Source organism: Tursiops truncatus, chromosome 20 (assembly GCF_011762595.2).
Source record: "Tursiops truncatus isolate mTurTru1 chromosome 20, mTurTru1.mat.Y, whole genome shotgun sequence".
Lineage (NCBI taxonomy): Eukaryota > Metazoa > Chordata > Mammalia > Artiodactyla > Delphinidae > Tursiops > Tursiops truncatus.
The window spans coordinates 56,198,503-56,218,953 of record NC_047053.1 but is presented as its reverse complement, the minus strand read 5'-3'; the positions used below and the strand labels follow the sequence as shown (position 1 = coordinate 56,218,953).

Genomic DNA, 20,451 nt, shown 5'->3' with positions numbered 1-20,451 from the left:
AGAGAGGCTGAAGTCAGCATCCGCAGCAACACCATAAAGGTGGGCAGAGGAAAGAGCGCTTCCAAAGGAAATTCTGAAGTACTATTAAGAGAGGTAAAGAGGCAAATAGAAGTTGACATTATGGGAAAAAAAAAAGAAAGAAAGAGGAGAAAAGTTTAAGGGAAGAAGTCAGTCACATTTAAGGCTGTAGATCAGTTAAAGAGGGTGAGCCTACTTTACCAGACAGAGAGGAGCCGTTAGTTTACCTTACCACAAACAGGAGCAGCCAAGAGGTGAGGGCAGGAGCCAGATGGCAGGAGTTAGGGAGTGAATGGGACATGAGAAAGGAGGTGACAAACCGGAGGTGGAAGCTTTCTGGCTATAAAAGGAAAGAGACTGTCTTTTATCCATTGTATATTCTTGCCTCCTTTATCAAAGATAAGGTGACCATATGTATGTGGGTTTATCTCTGGGCTTTCTATCCTGTTCCATTGATCTATATTTCTGTTTTTGTGCCAGTACCATACTGTCTTGATTACTGTAGCTTTGTAGTATAGTCTGAAGTCTGGGAGACTGACTCCTCCAGCTCTGTTTTTCTTTCTCAAGATTGCTTTGGCTATTCGGGGTCTTTTGTGTGTCCATACAAATTGTGAAATTTTTTGTTCTAGCTCTGTGAAAGATGCCAGTGGTAGTGTGATAGGGATTGCACTGAATCTGTAGATTGCTTTGGGTAGTATAGTCATTTTCACAATGTTGATTCTTCCAATCCAAGAACATGGTATATCTCTCCATCTGTCTGTATCATCTTTAATTTCTTTCATCAGTGTCTTATAATTTTCTGCATACAGGTCTTTTGTCTCCTTAGGTAGGTTTATTCCTAGGTACTTTATTCTTTTTTTTTTTTTTTTTTGTGGTACGCGGGCCTCTCACTGTTGTGGCCTCTCCCGTTGCGGAGCACAGGCTCCGGACGTGCAGGCTCAGCGGCCATGGCTCACAGGCCCAGCCGCTCTGCAGCATGTGGGATCTTCCCAGACCGGGGCACGAACCCGTGTCCCCTGCATCGGCAGGCGGACTCTCAACCACTGCGCCACCAGGGAAGCCCTAGATACTTTATTCTTTTTGTTGCAGTGGTAAACGGGAGTGTTTTCTTAATTTCATTTTCAGATTTTTCATCATTAGTGTATAGGAATGCAAGAGACTTCTGTGCATTAATTTTGTATCCTGCTACTTTACCAAATTCATTGATTAGCTCTAGTAGTTTTCTGGTAGTGTCTTTAGGATTCTCTATGTATAGTATCATGTCATCTGCAAAGAGTGACAGCTTAACTTCTTCTTTTCTGATTTGGATTCCTTTTATTTCTTTTTCTTCTCTGATTGCTGTGGCTAAAACTTCCAAAACTACGTTGAATAATAGTGGTGAAAGTGGGCAGCCTTGTCTGGTTCCTGATCTTAGTGGAAACGGTTTCAGTTTTTCACCATTGAGGACAATGTTGGCTGTGGGTTTGTCATATATGGCCTTTATCATGTTGAGGTAAGTTCCCTCTATGCCTACTTTCTGGAGGGTTTTTTATCATAAATGGGTGTTGAATTTTGTCAAAAGCTTTCTCTGTATCTATTGAGATGATCATATGGTTTTTCTCCTTCAATTTGTTAATACGGTGTATCACATTGATTGATTTGCATATATTGAAAATCCTTGCATTCCTGGGATAAACCCCACTTGATCATGGTGTATGATCCTCTTAATGTGCTGTCAGATTCTGTTTGCTAGTATTTTGCTGAGGATTTTGCCTCTATGTTCATCAGTGATATTGGCCTGTAGTTTTCTTTTTTTGTGACATCTTTGTCTGGTTTTGGTATCAGGGTGATGGTGGCCTCGTAGAACGAGTTTGGGAGTGTTCTGCCCATATACAATGGAGAAAAGACAGCCTCTTCAATAAGTGGTGCTGGGAAAACTGGACAGCTACATGTAAAAGAATGAAATTAGAACACTCCCTAACATCATACACAAAAATAAACTCAAAATGGATTAAAGACCTAAATGTAAGGCCAGACACTATCAAAGTCTTAGAGGAAAATATAGGCAGAACACTCCATGACATAAATCACAGCAAGATCCTTTTTGACCCACCTCCTAGAGAAAGGGAAATAAAAACAGAAATAAACAAATGGGACCTAATGAAACTTCAAAGCATTTGCACAGCAAAGGAAACCATAAACAAGACGAAAAGACAGCCCTCAGAATGGGAGAAATTATTTGCATGAAGCAACTGACAAAGGATTAATCTCCAAAATTTACAAGCAGCTCATGCAGCTCAATATCAAAAAAACAAACAACCCAATCCAAAAATGGGCAGAAGACCTAAACAGACATTTCTCCAAAAAAGATATACAGATTGCCAACAAACACATAAAAGAATGCTGAACATCATTAATCATCAGAGAAATGTGCAAATCAAAACTACAATGCGATATCATCTCACACCGGTCAGAATGGCCATCATCAAAAAATCTGCAAACAACAAATGCTGGAGAGAGTGTGGAGAAAAGGGAACTCTCATACACTGTTGGTGGGAATGTAAATTGATACAGCCACTATGGAACAGTATGGAGGTTCCTTAAAAAACTAAAAATAGAACTACCATATGACCCAGCAATCCCACTACTGGGCATATATCCTGAGAAAACCATAATTCAAAGGGAGTCATGTACCACAATGTTCATTGCAGCTCTATTTACAATAGCCAGGACATGGAAGCAACATAAGTGTCCACCGACAGATGAATGGATAAAGAAGATGTGGCATGTATATACAATGGAATATTACTCAGCCATAAAAAGAAACGAAATTGAGTTATTTGTAGAGAGGTGGATGGATCTAGAGTCTGTCATACAGAGTGAAGTAAGTCAGAAAGAGAAAAACAAATACCGTATGCTAACACATATATATGGAATCTAAGAAAGAAAGAAAAGAAATGTCATGAAGAACCTAGGGGCAGGACAGGAATAATGACGCAGACCTACTAGAGAATGGACTTGAGGACACAGGGAGGGGGAAGGGTAAGCTGGGACGAAGTGAGAGAGTGGCACAGACATATACACACTACCAAATGTAAAACAGATAGCTAGTGGGAAGCAGTCACATAGCACAGGGAGATCAGCTCAGTGCTTTGTGACCAGTTAGAAGGGTGGGATAGGGAGGGTGGGAGGGAGGGAGATACAAGAGGGAAGAGATATGGGGATATATGTATATGTATAACTGATTCACGCTGTTATACAGCAGAAACTAACACACCACTGTAAAGCAATTATACTCCAATAAAAACGCTAAAAAAATAAAAAATATACATATGATCAAAAAGAAAAAAGGAAAGAGAGGGGATAAGAGCTAGAGAGGGACTCAGGTTTCAATGCGATTGATGAGTACTTTGTTTTATATGGGAGGAAGGCGACCCCCTACCAAAGGGAAATATACCCTAATAAGATCCAAAAGGGAAAGACACAGAAAGAGAGAGCTGACTGAGCAACATCCTTAAGCAGACAGAACACAGGAAGACTTGGATAACAAGGGGGACACCTTCCTCTGGGGCTGGGAAAAAGCAAAAGTGACGAAAGATGTGGACAAGTGTGTACACATTTTATAATTTATAATCCGGTGCTTCTGTTTCCTGAGACAGATGGCACGATCACCCACTGAGAAGTAAGAAGTGAGGTGAGCTGAGGCGACTCTGAGAATCTGAGGGATACAAAGAAGGCCTGCAAGAACTATGGAAAAGAAAAACATAGGAGGGGACTTCCCTGGTGGCGCAGTGGTTAAGAATCCGCCTGCCAATGCAGGGAACATGGGTTCGAGCCTTGGTCCGGGAAGATCCCACATGCCGCGGAGCAACTAAGCCCGTGTGCCACAATTACTGAGCCTGTGCTCTAGAGCCCGCGAGTCACAACTACTGCAGCCCGTGTGCCTAGAGCCCATGCTCCGCAACAAAGAGAAGCCACCACAATAAGAAGCCCGCGCACCACAACAAAGAGTAGCCCCTGCTCGCCACACTAGGGAAAACCCACACACAGCAACGAAGACCCAACTCAGCCAAAAAGTAAATAAGTAAATAAAAAAAGAAAAAGAAAAAGATAGGAAGCTGCTGAGTAGGTAAAGGCATAAGGCTGCCAAACAGCGTTAAAACAGAGCTGAGTTTCTACGGGATGAGTATGTAGCATCATCAATGGCTCTGATGCAAACAGAGGGTGAAGGGGAACAGAGACAAAAGTCACTGGCTTGGAGAAAATCAGAAACTGAGGGGTGACGATGTTGGAAGGGTTACCTGTGTGGATGCTGAAATCTCCCCCCAAACGAGAGCAGGAATAAAGGCAAAGACACAGAAGGAGAGCCAGACACTCTGCCTCAATGGATGAGGGGCGGGTCCAGTGGCTAGTGAATAACCACTGTACGTTTTCCAATACTTTCCAGTTTTCTCCAGAATGTGAATATTCAGCAAATAAACAAATACGTGAGAAATATAAAAAAGAAATTCAGAACCAATTTGGTGCCAATGGCCATATTTCAAGAAAAAACTCTTCTACAAATTTAAAACATCCTTTGAAAAAAAATGCACAGACTTGGAGAAAATATTTTAAAATATATCTGATAAGAGATTGTAACCAGAATATATTAAAAAAAACTCAAAATTCAATAATATAAAGACAACCCAATTTTTTAAATGGGCAAAGGATTCAGATTGACATGTCTCCGAAGTAGATACAAAAATGAACAATAAGCACATGAAAAGACACTCCACATCATGAATCATCAGGGAAGTGCAAATAAAAACCACAATGAGACACTAATGTGCACCCACGAGAACAGCTAACATCAAAACGACAATAACACGTATGGGCAACAACGTGAAGAAAACAGAACCCTCATCCGTTCCTAGGAGTAAAATGGTGCAGTCACTGTGGAAAACAGTCTGGCAGTTCTTGAAGAGGTTAAACATAAAGCTACCACAATGACCCATCAACTCCACTCCTAGGTATCCTCCCCAGAGAAATGAAAAGATACGTCCACACAAATACTTGCACCCAAATGTGCATCGTAGCATGACTCACGGTAGCCAAAAAGTGGCAACAGCTCAAATGCCAACCAACCGATGAATAGATCAAGTGTGGTATATCCTTACAATGTAATATTACTCAGCAAAAACAAACAAAAAGGTAATGAGGTACTGCTACATGCTACAACGTGGATGAACTTCCAGAACGTTATGCCCAAGTAAAAGAAGCCAGACAAGAAAAGACCCCACCTTGCATAATTCCATTTAAAGGAATGTGTAAGATACGCAGATCTATGGAGACAGAAGGTAGGTCAGTGGTTACACAGGGCTGGGGGCCAGCTGAGCGGGGGAAGGACGTGCCCAGCAGACACAAGGTTTCTTTTTGGGGGTGATGGAAACGACCTGCAATCAGATTATGGTGATGGCTGCACAACTCTGTCAATACAGTAAAAAAGAAAAATTAGAATTTTAAAAAATTAAACCTGAAATTTAAAAAACTGACCTGAAAAAGGGATCCTTCCTTAATGATCTGCCTCCATATTTTTTCTCGTAGTACTGTAAGAGGAAAATCCACAGCACACACTGCAGGTAAGGCTAAAAGGAAAACAGGTTACAGCTCGTGACTGAATTATTTTGGTTTTTTTTTTTTCCCCGTGTACCAACAGAACCAAAACCACATACATCAGGTTCCTTTCCATCACTGAAAAACTTCATCACAATTTTTTTTTGCATGTCATACAATGAGTTAAGAATAAATGTTAATGGATGGACATACATACACTACCAAATGTAAAACAGACAGCTAGTGGGAAGCAGCCGCATGGCACAGGGAGATCAGCTCGGTGCTCTGTGACCACCTAGAGGGGTGGGATAGGGAGGGAGGGAGGGAGACGCAAGAGGGAGGAGGAGATATGGGGATATACGTGTACATATAGCTGATTCATTCTGTTATACAGCAGACACTAACTTGACACTGTAAAGCAATTATACTCCAATAAAGATGTTAAAAAAAAAAGAATAAATGTTAATACAAACCAAGGTTGATTTTTAGTAAAATGACCCTTCACATACTTTTCTACCTCTGTAAAGTTCATCTGTTGTCAGCTTCATAAATTATAATTTTAAAAAAGCTTTGTTTTTGCTTCTATGGAAGCCAGAATTATCATTAAATAGAATTAACGACGTGAAAAAAACAAGTACATTAAAGTGGATGTATTCAGTAAGTGAAATGCATATTAGCTAGCATTAACTAACACACTTGACTTCTTATGCACCTTCATTTTTATGCAATGGAATAAAAACTAAAAAGAGAGTTAAAACCATATGACCAAACCACTCATAAGGTAACATGCTAACACAGCTATTTCTTACCGATATAACAGCCACCAAAAGACGATCCCATGGGTTGTAGGTGTCCTCTTTTTTTTGCATATTCTTCCAAGAAATCTAAGACAAAACGTTTTGAAAATTTATATGTGGTTGTGATACTGTGATATAATGAAATGTGGTGTTTGACCACAGTTCCTGGCACAGAACTTCTAAAACCCTTGGAATTTCCTGAGTGACAGAGGGGACAGGAGTGTCTCTCATTGTATAAAACAAGCCCCTCTCAACCTCAGCTGAGTCTATGCTAATGAGGGGACTCTCAGAGGAGGATGGAGGCTGACTGACAGAGGACCAGCCAGACTAGAGGGCTGGAACTTCCGGCCCCAGGTGCCACCACCAGGGAGGGGAGAAGAGCGTGGAGACTGATTAGTTCATCCTGCCCAGGTCATGGGACCTCCACAAAGCCTCTAACATGCTGGGAGGACGACTCTCTCCGAACTGCACAGGGACAGGAGCTCTGCCCTTGGGACCTTTCTGGGCCCTGCCAGCCAATTCTAGAGCAAAGTACTGACCCCCTGCAAGGGGTCCAAGTCAGACAGAATGTGGGTGGCCTGGGGACCCACGACCCGTGACTGGAATCTGAAGTGGGGGGCTGCCTGCGGGACTGAGCCCTGAACCCGTGGGGTCTGCGCTAACTCTGGTCAGTGTCAGAACTGCTGAATGTCAGGGAAAACCCACACGTTTGGTGTCAGAAGCGCTGTGCGCAGAGGAACCAATTTTCTTTTAGCTGCGACGTGTAGAAACGTTCAATTAAAACGAAAAACATGTATTTAACAGCAAACACGTCTTCTTTATAAATTAGCTACCTGTTAATATTTATAGCCATGTTTTGTAGTTAGATTAAAATCTTCCTCACCCCAAAATATGCCTATCAGAGCAGGTATAAATTATAAACTTAAGCCAAAAAAAGGGAAGGGAGAGGGGTAAGGAGGTGTGTCAGTAGAATTAATCAGCAATCGTCCTAAATTAATTCATCACTTAATTTTTTTTCTAACCACAGAAATTGTTTTCAATTAACCAGGCTTAATAAAATTAATTTGTTCCTCTATTTTTTTCTTGAAAAAAAATTGCTCCTCATCCCTGTACAGTACAGTACACTTGAAAAACTCCCCCCAAACTCCCCAGTCCAACACATATGGACTGCAGTCAGATCATACTTCTAATTTATGTACATTGTTTTGGGCAGGAAAGACCATGTAATGAACACAGTCCTTCTCCTTTGAGAATCTGCAGTTTAGAAACATGCTTGAAACGATTCCACAGTAATTTTACATTTACTGCTACATTAATAATATTTAAATCAAGTACTAGCAGTCAACATTTTTTTTTTTTTTACTACTTCAGTACAAGAGCTAAGATCCCAAAGATTAGGCAGTCATTATTTACCCTTTTTTAAAAAATACTAGAACACCTAACAGACCTACCTTTACGAAACAAATCAGGCAACCTAGGAGCGGATAGATTGGAACGGCTATGCACAAAGCATAATGAAGAATAACTGCAACCGTATATCCCATAAAATAAGTTATTTCGGTGACTGCAATGCAAACCAATGCTGTCTAAAGAAAAAAATGAGAAAACAAGTGAAAAGATGTTTAGCAATTTCAAACAAACTTACTGGGTGCCTCAGCATTAACTATGTCTTTAATTTTCTAATAAAACCTGGAACCCCAGCAGATACTTAGCCAGAAAGTGTCAGAGCGCTGACACCAGTTTTTTGTAGCTGGCATCCTTGTCATGCTAGCTGTTAAATGCAACAAAATATCATCCCTTCATGGAGGGGACGGGGCTGAAGATGAATATACACACTGACAGACGCTGCTAGCTAGCTAAGCTCTGCACTTAGAAAAGACACAGTAACCCTTTCAGTACAACCGTGAAAAGAGTTCATGACTTTCAAATAACGCGCTAGGAAAAGCTGAGACAAAATAATATAAAATGTGACTTACCACAGAATAGATAAATGACCAAAATTCTTTGGTATTTACAATGTTTTTAAAAGTGAAAGAAGTAATGTAGGTAAACAGAATAACTGATGGAACATAACCAATAAGGCAAAAAACCTGGAAGACAGAAATGGGTATTTTTATTTAAAAATATGAGTAGCTAACCGTACATATGATGTAAAATACCAGTCACACTAAATCGTTAGGGAATAATTACTCTTCAAGTTTTATTGCTCAGCAAATCGCTCCAAAAAAACGGAAACTGTAGTTCCTTGAGGAGTTTCTCCTAAATCAATAAAGCTCATGTTTTTAACTGCTAACACAATCTTGAATAAGCCATTTAAACTAAATACTATTTGTAGCTCTTTTTTTATGCCAAGTAAAATACTGTCTCTTACCATGTTATTATGAAAAGCAAGCATAGCTGGTTACGGCTTTATCATCTCCATCAACTATTAGCTTCCTTTTACTGTACAGCATTTAATGCACTTTGTAAATTTTTAAGAAAGACGTTTATTAAGTTATAAGGTGGAAATTAATCTGTAAGGTCAGGATGGCCTCTGGCAAAGCTCCTAAGCGGACTTTCAGCAACCCCAACCTACCAAGCTCTGTTTTCGCTTTTTTCTAATATAATTCATAGGAAAGGATCTAGTGTCAGTCATTGACATACGAATATGAATATGAATACAAATCACACTCTTCCTTAGTATTTGAAGCCATACTTTAAATTATGGAATAAAAGAGCTTCTTCTCTGTGAAATTATTTTTGGGCACAGAGACAAGAAGACGTTTAAAGGAAGGACTGTTTAAGTATTCCTGATTACATACAAGTAGGCAGTGTACATGAAAGACCACCTCAGTTTCAAGGAATTAGTTCATAATGGTCAAGTTATTGTTTTTAAAAATCACTCAGGGCAATATAAACTGCATTGATGATAGGTATCGTACACAAAAATTAAACAGATGTCGGTTCTGTTTTCTGGAACGTCACCATTACTCAATCAGACAATTATCACATTTATAAAGATCTAGCCTTTTAAAATAACATTTTATTTATAAATAGCACGAATACAACTGATGTTAACTTACCACAGAAAGGAACTTGACAGCATAAAAATATAATCCATGATGAAATGAAAATAAACTGCCTAACATCAAAGTAAGAACCACCGTGAATAAGGGGACGTCAACAAGAGCCTGTCCAATCCAGTATGCAGAAGGCAGAAGACCCGAAAGTTTAAGTTGAGTGTAAGCTTTGATCTAAAAAAAGAAAAAGGCAAAAACTGATTGTCATTTTAAACATCTTGCAAACGAAAAACTCTAGCAAATGATTGTAGAACTTTTAATTTTACATCAACAAAAAAGGTCACATTCTGTCTAAAGGTAATAAAAGCCCTCCTACAGCTAAATAGAAATTCTATCTAGCCTGTAATCTGGCTCATTGTTTCTGAGGTGTAAACATTTCAACAAAATTTTTCAGCATCAGGATACAGCAGTGCTGCTAAGAAACACAAAACTAAAATAAAGTAAAAGGTGTCATGGGGGTTATAGCTGTGCAAACAGTAAGCGGCCAAAACATAACTGCTTTGGAAATTCTGTGGAAATAGAGAGAAAAACAGGTTTCTCACTGTTAAATATTGACCTTTCATGAAAACACTAATAAATGGCCAAGTACCTGCTGATTTACACAGGGCTTTCAGCTTAAGTACTGGTGATGCATTGGAAAGCCTTTTACACACTCCCGTGTATAAAAAATGTTAGCTGTTTCTTATCACCACAAGGGAATAGCATTTGCAAGTGTACAAACAGTAAACTTAAATGATCATTGTTTTCCTAACCCTCTCGTTATTTAATTTGCAATTTTAAGAATCTTTCATAAATCCAAACACCTAACAATCTTATTCAGTTGATTTTTGTCATCTATGAAACATCTGTTCATAATAATTAAATGTGTTATAAGAAAGAGCTAGCCATAGAGGAGGTAAGAGAAGAGTGGGCTATAAATATTAGTTAAGACAAAGAAGAGAAATGATTTAAAAAATGGACAACTTTCGTGTTCAATGAATTAGAAGAGGGAAAATATAAATTTCAATATAAGTATAAAAACATAGACCACGTCAAACGCGATGATTTTGGATAATCCATGCTTTTGTCATTCACATATTGCTGGTAGGAATGCAAGATGGCTCATCCACCCTGAAGAGCAGCTCAACAATTTCTTATAAAACTAAACATGCAATCACCATACGACACAGCAAGTATACTCTCGGGCATTTATCCCGGAGAAATGAAAACTTACATTCACACAAAAAGCTAGAGCAAACGTCCATAGGATCTTAATTCATAATAGTTAAAACTGGAAACAATCCAGATCCACACCACGGAATACGACCCAGCACATGACGGGTCCTCAAATAATAAGTGAGAGTTACTACTATTACCGTAATAAACGTATTTATACTCCATTTACTTCTTGAAATAATAATTGCACAGAAGTCTTGCACTCACACAAGGTAGGCTAACTTTTTGTCTAAGATTTCTTATTAGTCAACTGCACCTGTAATTTTTTAACTGAGTCATTACCTTATGATTCTCTGCATTCTCCATGGCAAAGTAAGGTGGCATCGCGGTAACAATAACCCCAAGTAAAGCTGCTTGAAAATACAGCTCGATTTTAAAAACTATGTCTGTAATTCCCTGAAAGACAACCACAGAATAAGAAATAGAACTGGGAATCACTTCATATCATGTTACTACTTTCTGAAAGACTATCAAAACCCCCGAAGAAACATGTTAGGATACCTACCCTAGACAGCAGTCGACATGAAGCAACAGGTGGCAGAGTCAGCGGGCTATAGTACCGGTTTGACATATTAAGCAGCTATAGGATCCTGAGCAAATTACTGTCCTTCCATTTTCTTACGGAAGTACACAGAATAATACAGCATATTAATTAAGGTTCACCACTTAGTTAAAAATTATACTGTCCGTGAAGCACAGTTAACCTGTCTCCCAGTGGTTCTACGCAGGCAACGAACGTGGCTCTCTCAGAATGACCCTGATGCCTTCACCGGTACCTGGACTGGACTACAAGCCAGCTGGGATCTAGGAACCCCCCTTTTCTCCACTGGGAAAAGTCATACCCGAGCTCAGCTTCCTACGGAGCCAGGAGCTGCTTATTCCCAGCAGGGGGTACCGTAACTCCAATAGGCCTGTGGATCCAGGTGCGGACAGAAAATGCTCCCAGACAACCTAGTAAACAGCTGGTGCCCCAAATGCAAACTACCCAGAACCACTCTCCATGCCACGGGATGATGTGGAAAGAGGCTGCATTCTGTCGGCCCCGGCCTCCCGAGTTTCTAGCAATAAAGCCAGTTCCTTAATTCATGCCATATGACGTTGTCGAATTTGTCCCAAACTCTGGTACCTTACAGTGGAAGACCCAGACAGAACCAACAAATGTCTAAGCTGAGTAGCACAAGAAGTGGAGATTAATGAGATGACAGCTGGACTCAATTACACAGAATCTCATCATTGAAGGGGAAAAAGTGTGGAACATGAACAAGATTATATCTGTGAATAGGGAACTTTAAAAAGTCTCACTCTTTCCCTCTGGTTTTAAACAACGGTATGGTTGTATGTCAGTGTTTGATGGAAAATGTTAAGAAGCAAGATCTTTTGTAATAGTTACAGATACACACAAATGTGGTAACACCATAAAGATGTGCACAGGAATTAAACATTTTGAACTGTGGAGGAAAGAAGACTGGGGAGGGACGCACTGGAGGTTTCACCTGTGTCTTTAACGTTTTAATAAATATGAAAAACAAGATACTAACATTTGAAATATGTGGGTACTATATACACAGTTGTTTACTTTCTGTAGGATTGAAATATTTCACAACAACAGAAACAAAAATCACAAGGGATGATCTACAACTTCGATGATGATTTCTATATCACCTACGCAATGCTGACACAATATTTATTTATCACAATAAATATTTATCACAAATATTTATTTCCTGCCCAGAAATCTCTCCAGATTCATACCTTCAAATGCCACCAGGATAACCAATCTCTCCACAGGCTCAAAGCTGAAATCAATATCTCCATTCCACCAAAACGAAGCCAAAATCTCTCTTCTGCCTATATTCTCAAAATTGGTGACTGATACTACTATGTACCGCTTTACCCCCAAAATGTAAGAAATACGATGCCTCACAAAAGCAAGAGTGATAGAGTATGTCACGTCTTTTAACATAGAGTTGCAAAACTCTATGAACATAATAAAAACCACTGAATTGTACATTCATATGGGTGAATCAGATGGTGTTTGAAGTACATCTCAGTAAAGCTTTTGAAAAACAGTATGGCAACAGAAAGCAGAAAATGCTATTACCGAAAGATATCTGTCCATTTATTTTTCAGCATATGAAAAACAATACTAGTATTCAGAGAAAAATGTTGACTGTTTTCCTGGAGACTTAAGTGGCTTTTCGTATCTATAATCCAACAGTCTGTCCTAGAGGAAAAATGACTGGGTGACTTCTCAAGGTTCAATACCCAGCATGTAGATTTCCGATGAACAATATTCATTTTTAATTGTCTAAATTTTTCTTCTCTAATATAAAAACTACTCATGCTTTACAAAAATATCAGTACCAAGACAGAATCTCCTTGACCATGAAGCGAACTCATACCACAGACTCCTAAACCCAGGATGTGAACCATCCCCAGCTCAAGTTTTAAGACTAGGAGATGTCACAAGATGAACTTCTACAGATTTCATCGGTTATTATCACTTGGCTCTTAATAGTTGTTTTATGCACACACGCACATACGCACACCTATTTTTAGGTTTGCTTACTTGAACGAATGGGGTATTCCAGATCTGGATGCTTTCTGTCACATTTGAATGATAAAGATAGTAGTTGCTAATGATATTCATCAATACAGGTAAAGAATAAACCATAGTACCGTTGAAAACAGCAGTAAAAACATAGTCCTACAATTCAAAAAAATAGAGTTATTATACAGTATACAGAAATATAAATGACTATACGATGGCTATGTACCAAGCTTCTCTCACCAGCTAAGTTAACTCTCACTAACTGTACTGAAAATGGGTTCAACAAATCATAGAAATAATACTCAATGATAGATAAAAATAACCTGGTTTGGAATCTAGATATTTTGATATTTTAAACAAAAAAATGACATAAAAATAATTAAATTCTTCAGAGCTTTATTTATTGGTCCTCCATCGGGGCATAAAATATATTCTAAGTAAACACAGCCAGCTATTTCCAAAAGTAAATTTTAATTTCCAACTAATAAGGTCAAATCAGCAAACAACTGATTTTAGAGGAAATCGCTTAACCCCACACACGACTCTTACCTTTTCTGACTGCATCACATTTAAAGCTGCGCTGTGCGGAGCGGCAGACACGTAGTCACTGTCATTAAACATTGTCACCATTATGTTCTGGGTGGTGAAAAACCTAAGAAGATCACTGATATCTGAGTCTGGTATTAGAAGATAAGCAAATAACAAAGAATCAGTTTAAATGAGAAACAGACACAGGCTTTTAGTAACATTTAGAGCTTTTTTTTTTTTTTTTTTTTTTTGGGGTACGCGGGCCTCTCACTGTTGCGGCCTCTCCCGTTGTGGAGCACAGGCTCCAGACGCACAGGCTCAGTGGCCATGGCTCACGGGCCCAGCCGTTCCGCCGCACATGGGATCTTCCCGGACCGGGGCACGAACCCGTGTCCCCTGCATCGGCAGGCGGGCTCTCAACCACTGCGCCACCAGGGAAGCCCAGAGCTCTCTTTTTGAAGAAGTATTTTCTCTCCATTAGCTAAGACACGATTAAGAACATTGGCTCTGGGACCAGTCAGCATGAATTCAAATCCAGGTCCAGACACGCAGACCTCAGAACAGAGCCTGACACACAGCTACTGCGCCAATTTCAGCTGCTGCCGCTGCTACTGATATTACTCGCATTCAGAGTGTACCTATAATATGTGAGATCTGGTCAAACAGTAAGAATACAAATCTATCTGGCAATTTTATATAACAAGGTAACGTGCCACGCTCAGAGAGGTGGGAGCCAGGGTGTGGAGTTACGTGGCATTACTCCCTGGAGGATTGCTGCATGATTTGAACAGACAAACAGTATAAATGTCAACTGCGTTACTACTTTAAAATAGTAAAACCCATAACCAGGTCTCCATCTATATTCTCTAAATAGCCTGGAGCTAAGGGGGAGAGTCGGAATCCTGTCCGAGGTCTAAATCTATACCAACATGCCTGATGAGTGGAAACACTTCTCTGTCCATCACAAAAGCCAGGATTCAAGGACGGACAAGTGTGGCTTGGAGAGAAATCAAAACCAAACAAAGGAAAACACTAGCAGTAACTGAGCAGCACGGCCAGTGGCTCAGACTCAGCAACAAACCTGAGTGTCAGAAAGAAGGGTGCTTCTAGTGATAGGACATCTACTCCCAACCTAGTGCCTTAAGTGATCTCTCATTTCCAGATGCCAGAGAGGCTCTGTCCTCGCGAGAAGAGGGCTCTATTATAACTGAAGGAACTGTATCACCTGTGATAACAGAAAGCTTTGCCAGGAGGATAAGAGACCACCCAATACATACACACAGAGACCACTGAACACTAAAGGAAATGTGCCTTTAGGACCAACAACAAGGTCTAGGAAAATGTGAGATAGATAGAAAGACAGACGGATGTAAGCAACACTAGAAATACTTAAAATTAACAGATGGGACAAAACTTTGAAAATACTATAATTTCTGCAGATCAGTGAGAGTGAACACCAAGCAGAAATACTTGAGATAATGTACAATTCCCCAAACACACAAAAAAAGTCACAATATCAGAGTGTAAGGCTCCATGTAGTAAAGTCACAATATCAGAGTGTAAGGCTCCATGTAGTAAAGTCACAATATCAGAGTGTAAGGCTCCATGTAGTGCTATCTTTCAGCAATGTGAAACGTGCATTAAAACCAAAATAAGAATTCTACTGGGAGCAATAAATTGAGAAACATAACGTTTTCTATTCAAGAGTGTTTTCTATCACTAAATACCTTCTTCCTCCAAAAGAATAAAAACAGAGAGCTAGAATTGAAGAGCGATGATTGTAACGGCCATCTGTAACTGTCCCTAACTATCACTATTATTTTAACACCGGGCAAAGCTTTTCAGTTAATAGTGAATCAAAAAGGAAAGATACTAGAATACAGGTGAAGTGTTGGGAAATGTTAAACTCCAAAGAATTTGTGCGTGTAGAAAGGGTGTACGAAATGCAACTTTCCAACACAGTTCAGCAAGATAAGCAAAGGAAGCTGCGTCTGCTTTACTGTAAACTACAGAGCAGCTCACTTTCCTCTTCAAGAACCTCGGGACGATAAACTATCCACACAGATGGGAGACGGTGTAGAAACATCTAATTCACGTCAAATTCTGAATTAGGTGTTAATGTTTTGAAAATCGAAGTCCTATATCAGGTTTTTAAAAATTTATTCTGAGGTTTGCGCAAAGCCATATGTTTTAAAATTTCTTTCATATTTGATTTAATTATGTAATAAAAAGAATCAATAGCAAGTCCAAAAATATCCATTACAGATTTAATGTATTTGATCATAGAGATTTCTAAGACAATTGTCCTTAGTTCTAGTTTTTCAGATAGTCCTTAAAAATTGTTTAAACACTTCTATTTAGATATATAACTGCATAAATATTACATGCCGTACCTCTTTCTAAAGAGGGTTTTTCAACTTCTGAAGTTTATTTTGCGCATCATAAACTTTGAGATGAAACACGCTGCTCTGAGGATAATGTCGCTACTCTTAAAAATGGAAATTTTATGATTATATACAGTATAAATCAGAATATTTTAAAAACTGTCATCTACACTTAAACCAAAATTTCATTCCTGTAACATATTACTCAGCATCAGTGAGGAGTTTTACTTAATTTAGGTTCATGAACACAGACCACGCCTTTAACATATATATATTTCTAAAATCCAAATCTCTGGCCTGTACCTACCTCTCACCCCAGGCCCCACCAACACACATTCGCAAACCTGCACATACTCTCACCGGTAGAATTTTGAAGAAGCAGACTTGTTCTGTATTTATGAGGTTTATCTCCAGGCTTTAGGAAGTATAAGTCTGGAACAAGTTTGATAGGAACAACAGCATTTTTAAAAGAGTGATGCACCAGAAACATAAAAATCTGAACTGCGAAAAAAATTAAAAGCAGAAGCAACCTGAAAGGAAAAAAAATACACAGTTCAAGGCACATTAATATATAAATCTACAAAACAATCTTCCTTCACATGACAGTTAAAAGGTACTCATTTAAAAAAGAAAAAAAAAAAAGAAAGAAAAGAAAAGGAAAAAAAAAAACTTGAAAAATTCCCACTTGGGAGTAGAAATTCGACTCTCCAAAATGGTCTCATGACAATATTGGAAAGAAAGCCAATATTCAATAATAAAATTAAAAGTTATAAAAGTATATTTTAGATCAGAGCCACCCTGACATTTTTATAGGGCATGTAAACCTGTAGTTATAACTTAAAAAAAAAATACACATTATGTCACATTTATATCTTTATTCTCCTGAAGGAACTATTTCCTGCCCTACCTCTATCCTATGTACTCTCCAAATATTTTAGAAAATATATGATACAAAAATATTTTAGATACAGTGAAGAAAATAAAAATACAGTGAAAACTTCAGATGACTGGTATCTTTGAAATGTCATCCTAACCACATCAATTTCCATTTCTCCTCTACAGTGAGTTATAAGGACCATAATGTGCAGCTGGCCCAGCACATAATTCTACTATAAACCACTCAAAATGCCCTTCCACCTGAGAGACAGGTAACTTTTTTTTTTTTTTTTTTTTTTGCGGTACGCGGGCCTCTCACTGTTGTGGCCTCTCCCGTTGCAGAGCACAGGCTCCAGACACGCAGGCTCAGCAGCCATGGCTCACGGGCCCAGCCGCTCCACGGCACGTGGGATCTTCCCGGACCGGGGCATGAACCTGCGTCCCCTGCATCGGCAGGCAGACTCTCAACCACTGCACCACCAGGGAAGACCAGAGACAGGTAACTTTTCATCTCAGCCTGCAAAAAATCTCTGCAGTGTGTGTGGCAGGTGTCACAACAGTGGGTAGAGAGAGCTTAGGTTATCACACATCAGCATTTTATAATTTTCAGAAACCCTATAATTTTAAGTCATTCTTAAATTGTTGTAAGTAGACCTATATCAGCACTGCCAGAAGCATACCGCGTTGAACTCTAGTTCCATAATAAGTTAGTGGGTGTTTTAGGTTAAAAACAAAATTCATGATTAAAAAATATTTGGAAACTCCAAGTTAAACAAAGTTGAAATAATTTCTTTAGCATAGAACGGCTCATGTGTTTTTATATGCTAATGGACAAATCTTTAAGAGAGGAAATGTAAGTTATAATATTTTCTACATGCATGGTCAATACAGATTTGACCACGGAACACTTCTTGTAGCAGGCTGAATGTCTGTCACCCTCCTCCCAAATTTATACACAGAAGCCCTACGCCCCAAAGCGATGGCATCTGAAGATGAGTCCTCCGGGAGGTCATCAGGGTCAGATGGGGTCACGAGGGCATGGCCTCATGACGGGATTGGTGCCCTGAGAAGAAGAGGCACCAGAGAGCTTGCTCTCTGATGGCTCTTTCTCTGTGTGCACACACAGCGAGGGGGCGGGGGGGGGGTGCCCAGCTGCAAGCCAGGAGAAGTCCTCAACAGGACCCGACCATGTGGACCCTGACCTCACTCCCAGTCTCGGGAACTGTGGGAAAATAAACTTCTGCTGTTCAAGCCAGAAGATAAACTTCTGCTGTTGTTATGGCAGCCGGAGCCGAGATTCTTTTATTGCTTTTCAGGGAGTATTTTATGAGAGTAGTATTCAGTTAAATAAACGGACACATGCTGATTTAAACAAAGGTTTTTCTCTCACTAATGCTGACACAGGAATAAATCAGATATGTGATTGACATTTCTTTGATATTGAATAAGTCTGGGCAAAAAAGCAAATGAATTCAGCATATTTCAAACATATAACAAAACTCTTATTCTTTATATATATATATATATATATATATATATATATTTTTTTTTTTTTTTTGGAACACGGGCCTCTCACTGTTGTGGCCTCTCCCGCTGCGGAGCACAGGCTCCGGATGCGCAGGCCCAGCGGCCGTGGCTCATGGGCCCAGCCGCTCCGCAGCATGTGGGATCTTCCCGGACCGGGGCACGAACCCGTGTCCCCTGCATCGGCAGGTGTACTCTCAACCACTGCGCCACCAGGGAAGCCCCTCTTATTCTTGATTATTAAGTTTTATTTCTACCGCCATTCTGGATCTAACAAGACAGCGTGGTGTATAAAAGTACTTAACGTTACTTCTAAATAATTCAGCGTCTAGCAGCCCATGGGAACCTAACTGACAGAGACACGGCTAAGTGGAAAAGACGTCATTTTGATCCCAGTTCTACCCGCTATAAGCCCTTCTTTACATTTTCGTTTCTTCACCTTGATAAAGGTTTTATCCTGCTGTTTACCAAAAAATGGTCATAAATATTAGTAACAGAGGCAAAACAATTGTGAAAAATGTAAATGCAAAATAAAATTTAAATGCAATGACAGTAATTCAAAAATTACACAATTAGAGAAAATTATTTGTCACTCCCTCATTTTATAGATGAGACCAAAAAAATGCTAGTTTTAAAAAAGAGTTAAGGCTCTAATGATATCCAATGAAATCACCAGAGGTGTAATTTTTTTCTCTGACATTGTGAAATTACCATTTTAATCTCTCAAAACTACACAGATTATTTACATATGTCTACATTTTAAAGACTAAGATGGTAAATCTAGTTTGTATCCTTAAGAAAACTCATCAGACGGAAGAGCGGTTATACTTACACTGATCTCACTGATTTGCTCTCACGTTTCAAGGTAAGGAAGTGAAACTTTGCAATTTTAAACACCTGCTGTTTCCAAACACTCATGGTGCTCACCAGAGAAGCCTTGGTTTCAGAAAGAATAAGCAAGCTCTGCTCCATTTCATCAAAGGGTTTTGAATGCACTTCTTCCTCTGGTGGCCGCTGAGTAAATACACTATAATCTATTTGCCAAAACAAAACGATAGAAACTTACGTTATCTTCCTTAAAAAGATGAAAACCTTTCTGAAGCATGTAAATTTCAAAGCAGCACACACCTGGCAGTGATACAGGACAAAGGGGACAGTCATATACTTTGGCAATGTTATCGAAACTGAACATGTGCACAGTTTATGACCCAGGACATTCTCTCTCAGGTATAAATCCAACAGAATTATGTACAGAGGCTCACTGAAACACATGTACAAGAATATCCTTAGCTAGTACCCTGTGCAATAGCCACATGCTGGAAAGAACCACATGCTCTATCAACAGGTGAAAGAATAAGTCATGAAATATTCCTGTAATAGAACAGTGTAAAACAATGAACGTGAACAAACTATTGTATAACCATAGTCGCTTGATCTTACAAACATTACATTAAGTCAAAGAAACCAGAGTAAATATAAGCAAAAGAGACATGCTATATGATTGATTCCATTAGACCAAAACCTGACAAAACTACTGGATGGGGATAGAAATCAAGATACGTTATTTTCACAACAGTGATTTGACTTAAAAGAGATGAAAAATAATAAAAAGAGACGAAAACTGGTTTCGGTATGAAGAAGGACTTAGGCTAAGTTTAAGAAATGAGTAAACATTAAAAATTTTAAGAGTGGAGCAGAATAATGTATAAAATAATATTTAGGTACAAGCTGGCTGTCTTGGCATCTTACCAACTCAACAGTCTGAACGGATGACTCAGTAGATGGACAAGTCCAGTCCCTGTCTTCCCCTGACACAGCGACTAATCAAACTAAAAGCAGGTCCTGAAATACTGCATATCACAATCATAGTACTCAGTGAGCTCCAACTGGCCTTCTACAGAATTTGATATATACTAATCTTTAAAAAA

The 20,451-nt window shown here is 39.2% G+C and overlaps 1 protein-coding gene across 8 annotated transcripts in view; it reads right to left on the bottom strand.

The window, feature by feature from the left end:
- The window catches only part of ABCA5 (ATP binding cassette subfamily A member 5), a 65,685-nt gene that overhangs the window by 10,956 nt on the left and 34,278 nt on the right, over positions 1-20,451 (bottom strand). For 7 of the 8 annotated variants that reach the window (XM_073798321.1, XM_019938684.3, XM_033847216.2 and 4 more), the window contains 10 exons: positions 19,356-19,557; positions 16,484-16,653; positions 13,761-13,888; positions 13,230-13,367; positions 10,943-11,056; positions 9,449-9,619; positions 8,363-8,476; positions 7,838-7,972; positions 6,399-6,473; positions 5,530-5,621 (listed from right to left, as the gene is read on the bottom strand). In XM_073798321.1, coding sequence (XP_073654422.1) covers positions 5,530-5,621; positions 6,399-6,473; positions 7,838-7,972; positions 8,363-8,476; positions 9,449-9,619; positions 10,943-11,056; positions 13,230-13,367; positions 13,761-13,888; positions 16,484-16,653; positions 19,356-19,557 — 1,339 coding nt within the window. The remainder of the gene's footprint in view (positions 1-5,529; positions 5,622-6,398; positions 6,474-7,837; positions 7,973-8,362; positions 8,477-9,448; positions 9,620-10,942; positions 11,057-13,229; positions 13,368-13,760; positions 13,889-16,483; positions 16,654-19,355; positions 19,558-20,451) is intronic. The other variant, XM_033847215.2, reaches the window with a different exon arrangement.